The sequence below is a fragment of the Phascolarctos cinereus genome, unplaced genomic scaffold (assembly GCF_003287225.1).
Source record: "Phascolarctos cinereus isolate Bilbo 61053 unplaced genomic scaffold, phaCin_HiC Scaffold_3;HRSCAF=262, whole genome shotgun sequence".
NCBI lineage: Eukaryota > Metazoa > Chordata > Mammalia > Diprotodontia > Phascolarctidae > Phascolarctos > Phascolarctos cinereus.
The window spans coordinates 9,812,100-9,819,678 of NW_027555736.1; the positions used below are offsets into that span (position 1 = coordinate 9,812,100).

At 48.3% G+C, this 7,579-nt stretch overlaps 1 protein-coding gene across 1 annotated transcript; it reads left to right on the forward strand.

Annotated features, from left to right (window-relative positions):
• Positions 1 to 1,058: 1,058 nt before the first annotated feature.
• Positions 1,059 to 7,227, forward strand: TEX36 (testis expressed 36). The gene is made up of 4 exons (XM_020973631.1): positions 1,059 to 1,648; positions 5,151 to 5,282; positions 5,985 to 6,065; positions 6,952 to 7,227. Exons 1-4 carry the CDS (start codon positions 1,268 to 1,270, stop codon positions 7,156 to 7,158), a joined length of 801 nt encoding a protein of 266 aa, XP_020829290.1. The 5' UTR covers positions 1,059 to 1,267; the 3' UTR covers positions 7,159 to 7,227.
• Positions 7,228 to 7,579: the final 352 nt, after the last annotated feature.

Consider the following 7,579-nt stretch of genomic DNA (forward strand, 5'->3'; position numbering starts at 1 on the left):
AGGAGGAGAAGGAGAGAAAGCAGATGGTGGAGCAGGGTGTTACCAGCACGTGGACATTCCAGGTTAAAGGACAGTGTCTTGTTGAACTGCTGAACTCTAGGGTCAAGTTTGAGAAGGGGGCAGTGAGATCAGAATGGAGGTGACTGGCTAAGAGAATGGGTAGAAAAAGGGGTGAAGATGAGGACTGAGTGGGGCACTGGGAGAGCTGGAAGGACAGGAGATTATACTCAGAAAGAGGCATTTCAGAGATATGGAATGACTTTGGGTGACTAAAACAGAGGGGAGATCAATGGCATGGAAGTCAAGTGGCTGATAAATTGGGAGGCCAGGACATTCAAAGGCATATTCAAACCTGTACATTGCCATCCCCAAGTCCGAGGGTGCCTGTGAGAAGGAGAATGACCTAGAGGCCAGTAGGGATTACAGCAGGTGATGGAAGAACAGTGGTAGATTGGAAAGGATGTTGGGATTATAGCCAGGAGACCTGGATTGAAATCCAAGCTCTACCAGCTGTGTGACCTTGAGCAAGTCACTTTGCCTCAGTTTCCTCATCTGTAGAAAAGGGGGCAGGCTTTGAAGTGAGCTTTGAGTCACTGATCCCCACCATCCTGACTGAGTCAGGACTATAGCCAGATGCAGTAAACCTTGGAGTATATGTGACTGGGTGTGTGGAGGTCAGGGGGTACCGAGGGATGGGAACAGGGAGGAACAAGGACTAGGCCAGCTGACCTTCCCAAACCTATATGTGCTGGGGGGATCCACCATTGTCAGGGAGGCAAGAGGTGAGATCTTCAGGAGAAGTCCAGGTTTCTATTATGTCTGGAAGATGGAGGACATGTGTGAGGGAGAGATTAAGCAAGAAGATGTCAGAGGAGGGCTCAGGGGAAGTGGGAGGCCTGGAGGATGAGAAGGGACTGTGGAGGAATGGGGCTGAGCAGGAAACAGTGGACAGGTGGGAGGAAGGGATGGGGGATGGGGCTCAGGCTTAGACCGGCATGTTTATTTTAGCTCTGCTGTTGCCTGGTTCCCGTCCAGTCCTGCCCAGGCAGGCAGAGCCTGGCCCTTTCCCACTCGCCTAGGGAACCCTCCGTTACAAACAGCAGGCAACACTGAGGGTCCCAGCTCCCCCATCCTGCTAAGTTTTCTTCTCCTTCTATGACAGCCCTGGAGTTCTAACCTACATAGAGGCCCAGGAATCTGAACCAGAACCCAGAGCAGAACAAAAGACATGTAGGGAAGAGGAGACACTCCCTAATCCTCAGCCTTCATGGAGCGGCCTGAGCCAAGCAGTGCCGCTGAAAGCTCCCTGACCTCCTGGAGCACATCAGGCTCACCAGCCTCTACAGCCACCCCCGTCTCACCTGCCTTTACAGCTACCCCTGTGGTCTCACCAGCCTCTACAGCCATCCCTGTGGTCTTACCAGCCTCTACGGCCACCCCTGTGGTCTCACTAGCCTCTGCAGCCACTCTTGTGGTCTCACCAGCCTCTGCAGCCATCTCTGTCATCTCACCAGCCTCTACAGCCACCTCCTCAGCCTCTGCAGCCACCCCAGCTGCCCAAGCCCATCCGACTCTCCCTTCCTCATCTTTGGTGTATTCACAAGTGTCCAGGATCATTGCCTCCAGGAAACAGAGGGCAGGGATATGGGTAAGAAAGCTTGGCCGAACCTAGACGTGTTTTCTCCCAGGAGCCCAGGGTGGTGGTGAAAGCCAGTCCCAGAGTCCAGTCCAGTCCATTCCCAGAAACATTTCTGAAGGGTCTTCTCCTGGTCTGAGCACGTCCCCTCCCACAGGCTCATTCATCCCTGTCCTCTTTCACGTACTCCTACTTCAGTGAGAGGGGACAGATGGGCTAGGGGGAGCTTCAAGGTCAAGGGCAGGGTACTTTGAAGACCTTGGACATGGAAATCTCACTGGTTACAATGTAGCAAGGTCACAGCCTTTCCTCATCTCTTCCTCTCATTTTCACATGGAGAAGGATCTTTAATATTTCAGTCATTCCATGATTGAATGACTGCAGCAAAAATCGCACCGCCAACGAGTTAAAAAGCCATATTTCACGGCTATCATATCTAACAGAAGGGTTTATTTCACAGCTATAATGTTATAGCCATTAAATATATTTTTAAAAGAGTGAAATGAAAACGCCAGTGATTTTTTTTTAAACAGCAATTTAATTCATGGAATCACAGAATACAAATGAACCAACATCAGGTTTGTCACTTAGCTGGCAGGGGCGTCATTCCCACTGCTGTGCTAGGAGAAGAATGTAGGGCTGGTGGCAGTGCCTGTCCTGCTCAAGGGTCTGGAGGCAGGAAATGAGATGCACTGGAGGCAGCATTGTACAATGGAGAAAGCCAGGCCGGGCACTGGGAGGGAGGGGAAAAGACTGAGGCTCCTGTTCCAGTGCTGGCTGCTGATACTTACCATGTGCCAATCCTCTCCAGTCTCTGGGCCAAAGCATCCTCACCCATAAGATGAGGAAGTCAGACTTGAGGTGTGATACTGTAAGGCCCTTCTGCCATGACTGTCCCTAGGAATTTTTGCACCTGGGATGAGAACCACAGGCTAAATCCTGGGTTGTTGGCAGGGGAGGGGTAGGGTGAGGGAGGAGACAGTGACCCTGAGACAGATGAGAGCTCTGGAAGCTGCCTACCCCTCCCCTTCGATATCCACCCAGAGGAAGCAGGCCACAGGGGAACTCCTGGTTTTCATTGATTGATTGATTGACTTCATAAGCATCTGCAAAGTCACCTCTACAGCACCAAGGTTTCAAAAGGAAAACCAAAATGACTGTTAGGAGTTCACTTTCTCTTGGGGGGAGGAGGGGAAGAGGAGACAACAGATATATACATAGACAAGTAAACTCAAAGTAATTGGGGGGTACTAACAGTGTGCATGTATGTGTGTATGTGTGGTCCTCCTGGGGGGTGTCACCTGAGCTGAGCCTTAAACAAAGTGAGCAATTTCGTGAGGGGGACCTGAGGAAGGTGCACTTTCTAGGGATGGGGGACAGCTTGAAGCAAAGACTTGGAGATGAGAGATTGTAGACCCTTCAGGCTGGAGCGTGGAGCATATCAGGGAGAAACCCCTGGTAACCATGGAAATGTGGGCTACAGGCAGGTGGTGAAATGGTTTAAATGCCAAATAAAGGATTTAATTTTGAGTAAGAGAGTGGCCCAGCCACGCCCATGTTTGGAGCACCCGTGTATGAAGGATGGTTTCCAAAGGGTAGATGATGGGAACAGGGAAGCCTCGTAGGAGGCCTGAACCAAGGGTGGCTATGTGATGGAGAGAAGGGTATGCACATGAGGCCTGTTGTGGAGGTGGGATTGACAAGATGGCGGCTGGTGAGAGAGATCTGGAGTGAGGAAGAAGGAAAGTGCTGACGTTGTGAGCCAGGCAAATGAAGGGCTGGCAGAAGGCAATGAGGAAGATAGGAGGTAGAGGAAAGGGCTCGCTCTGTGACCCTGTGATTGAGGCTCCAGTTTTCTGGAGGAGACAGAAAGGGAGGAGATCAAGGGAGCGAGTAGAGGCCTTGGCCCTAACCAGGAGAGAGGCCACTTCTTCCTCATCCAAGAGGAAAGGGGACAGTGGGGGAGGATGTCAAGGGGCTCTGAGATGAAGGGGCTGGGGAAAGGAAGCCCCCGGCGGATGGAGGATGGTGACCTCCCAGTTCTCCTTGAGTGTTCACTTCCTTCCATAACTCAGGAATCATGCTGTCTGTCCTTCCATCCCTCCCTTCAGCGCTGCTCTTCTCACGCCATCTGTCCTTCCATCCCTCCCTTCAGCGCTGCTCTTCTCATGCCGTCTGTCCTTCCATCCCTTCCTTCAGTGCTGCTCTTCTCATGCTGTCTAGCCACAAGGACATGCTCCTTAGAATTAGAAACATTTCCATTTGATTCAAGAGTGTTTATAAAGTGCCTTTTGGTGAGGACATTACTATTCTGTCATTTCAGTTGTTCTGATTCTTCATGACTTCATCCAGGGTTTTCTGGACAAAGATACTGAAGTGGATTGTCATTTCCTTCTCTAGCTCATTTTACATGTGAAGAAATTGAGGCAAACAGGGATAAGTGACTTGCCCAGGGTCACACAGCTAATAAGTGTCTGAGGTTGGATTTGAACTCAAGAAGATGAGTCTCTGACTTCAGGCGGGTGCTCTGTGCACTATGGTGCCACCTAGCTGCCCTATTAAGTGTCTATTTGTGTCAAACCCTATGCTAAGCATTGGGGAAACAGAGCAAAATAAAACATCCCCTGCTCTCAGGCAGCTTACATTCTATGGGGTGCTGTGGGGGCCTGCAAGACATAAGAATGGATGGGTTCCAAAGCGGGGGGACAGTTACACAATTAGCTATAGTCCAACGTCATAGATATTCTTCCCCTTGGGAAAAAATATCCTTATAATTTCAAATTGTAGGTGGTTGTCACAATGTGCCAGCAAAACCCCAGGTGCATTTTAGCCATGTTAGAAAAATCTGAAACAAAAGTCTACTACAGCAAGGGAGTGAAGTGAGAGAAGCGGGCACAGCTCACTTTTGTAGCACGTGGGCACTGGTTCGGTGATCCAATCAACTTTTAAACCATTAGTAAGGTCCTGGACTCCACCCATTAGGGCTAGGATAGGTCTAGTTCATTTGAGTTACACTCTTCCTGGACAGCCCATCAAATGTTCTTCCGTGTTCTGTTAACTCCGTCTGCTTCATGGGTCCTATGTTCAAAAATGGTGGCTATCTCTGCCCTTGGGGTGTGTCAGTTAATATTTAATAAGCTTATTAAGCAAGTGCCCTGTAGAGGCCCGTCTTGAACCCGAAGGGTTGCAACTGGTTTAGCCTCTGGGGCTCTTTCTTTTTTTTATTTTTATTTAATTTTATTTTTAAATTTTTATTAATTTATTTAGATTTATCAACAATCGCTTCCATATACTTTCCCAGGTCTCTTTCTTAAGGAACCGATTATTTACAGAACGTTTGGTGTGCCTTCTGATTGGCTGAAGGGCTATCCACAAGATCTTGGAATTCCCTATCCTGCAGTGGAAGCCCAACCCCCTAAAGCCTTTCTTACAGTCACTTCTCACAGGAAGCCTTATGCTGGGTCCATAGAGTCCGACTGGTCTGGTTCTGATCCAGACCTGTCATGTTTTCCAGTTTCCTCACCTCGGTCTGATTGAAAAAACTCCAGAGTCCACCACCACCGCCATGCTGAAGCAGCCTTTCCTCCCAGAAAGTAAGCGGAAGATGGAGGAGCGGCTGCCTTCACGCTACCAGCTCCGCCAGCAGGTGAGTTACCTGGGCAGCTGGAGCTAAAAATGTGGGAGACTGAGGTTGGGCCAGGTAATGCCAAGAGCCTGGACTCAATTCTCGGTCCCAACACTGTGTCTGGAGGCCAATCACTTCCTCTACTCTGGCCTCGGCTTTCTCATCTGTGAAATGGAATATCGACACCTATAGCTCCCCCACTGCATTTTTGTGATGCTCAAGTGAGCTACTATGTGAAAAGGGTTACATGCATTTGAATGAACTACACGCGATCATAGGACTGTAGCATCCTAACTCTGAAAGGCACCTCAAAGGCCATCTATTGGAGTCCCTCCATTCTACAGATGGGGAAACTGATGCCCAGGAGGTGTAGTGATTTGCCCAAGATAACATAGTAAGCATCAGAGATGGGATTAGGTGTAATTACATGCTTTGTGCATTGCACACCAAGTTTGGAAGAGATGTTCCTTCCATTCCCTCCAAGTGAGCCACTTGAGGGAGGATTTTCCCAATGTCTATGAAGTTGGCAGTGAAAAAAATGAGTGTGTGTTTTGAAGTCCTGTGCCCAGGGCAGGCCGACTCTCGCCTTGCTCTTCCCGCTTCTCGTCTCTCCTCATTGCTCCTATTGGTTCCCTAGCCTTCCTTTTACGTCATTAGAATGACCAAACCACCTGAATTCTGTCTGACCCATCCCTTTCTCTCTCTCGTCTCTTTCTTTTCCAGCAAGCCAACAAAAGCAGCTTCCCATTTTCAGTGCACGATAACAGGCGTGGCTTGGAATTCTGTGGCCACGGTCTGGACGAGGTGAGTATTCTTCGCTTTCGTGCCCTGGGGAGACTGCACTGAGACCCGCTCTCCCTGCATGAATGGAGCACCTCCCTGAAAGGTGGCACAAGCTGGAAATCCAAACAGGACTGAAAGCCAGTGTCACAAAGAGCTCAGAAAAGCCTGCAGTCTTTGGCATTCCTAGTCACCTTGCTAAAGCTGCCGGCTTTGGGACTGTCCCTTGCAGCGCTCTCATCCTGCATCCTTTGTAAGATGCTTCTAAAATGCTCTGTCAGAAGGTGGATGTTGGGACATTGGCCCAATGGCCCTTTTCCTGTACCTACCTGCTGCCTCTTTTTCTTACTTCCTAGATCACCAGGCTAAGGCGGTTTCCACCAGTACATGGCTGGTGGAGATCTGAATAAAGATCTAATCCTTGTTTACATAGGCAGGACACCCCCCAAGAGACGAGGAGATACTCTGTGCTTGTCCTTTCATGCTCACTTGGTTTCCTTGGGAGAGCCTGGTAGTCCCTGAAATTCTCCCTTTGGCAATAAGTAATATAAAATAGAGAAAACATTATGGCTTTTCAGTGTAAGACTTGAGTTCAAATCCTGGGGCTGATACTTCTTACCTGCATGACTGTGGGTGTGGGTCTTAAAACTCTCTTAGCCTGTTTTCTTTTCTGTAAAATGAAGGGGTTGTACTAATCATAATCACTAAAGCCCCTTCTGGCTCGAAATCCTTTCTACAAGGAACCACAAGTGGGATGGAAGAGCCCTATGGAAAAGCTGTCTTAGGTGTAAGCAGGAGGCTGGAAACCAGGCAGAAATCAAGAGGCTTCAGGATAGGCAGCTTGAGCAGAAGAGAAACCATTATCATCTTGACCTTGTTTCTTGCCCATCTTCTCCTCCTCCTTCACCAGAGTCTAGGGCGTAAGAAGCTGGAACAGGTACAAATGCACTTCCATTCTACCAATTTCAATCATTGGACAAGCGACTACGTCCCCACCCCAGAAGATAACATGAGCACTTACCAAGCAGCATACACGGCTAAGTCAAGAGCAAGAGGCCTCTTCTTTCCACTCTACCCCAAACATCACTCTGACAGGTGGAATGCTCGTTTTATATGAGAGTGGAGACAGCTCCAAAGAGAAGCTGCTGGGAAGCATTGCATACTTTCCATTAAACTCCTAACCTCAGGAGAGTTTTCTCATTTTTTTATATAAGGCTATGATAAAAAGAGGTCCCTTTCATTTAGCACCACTTCTAAAACACAAACTTTGGACTAGAATGTGGACGTGATAGAGACTTTGTTTCATAATAATAGTTTTGGTGTCTAAGTTTTTTTAAATAGCAAAATGTTCATAGAAGTGATTGTACTGGGGAATAGAACTCTCCCCCTGCCCATTTATCACAATAATGCTGTCTTCATCTGTAGATTTTTTAAAATGATATTTAGGTAAAGGGAAATTCCTTGATTATGTATATTATAACCCAAATTATTTGAGTAAGATACATTGATAAATAGAAATAAATTCATTGACAGAACTC

What these genes read in the sequence shown, in the direction of transcription:
- TEX36 (XM_020973631.1), top strand. Translation starts at nt 1,268, where the DNA reads ATGGAGCGGCCTGAGCCAAGCAGTGCCGCTGAAAGCTCCCTGACCTCC. An exon ending in AACAGAGGGCAGGGATATGG is followed by an intron (nt 1,649 to 5,150) that starts GTAAGAAAGCTT and finishes CATGTTTTCCAG; the next exon opens with TTTCCTCACCTCGGTCTGAT. An exon ending in GCTACCAGCTCCGCCAGCAG is followed by an intron (nt 5,283 to 5,984) that starts GTGAGTTACCTG and finishes TTTCTTTTCCAG; the next exon opens with CAAGCCAACAAAAGCAGCTT.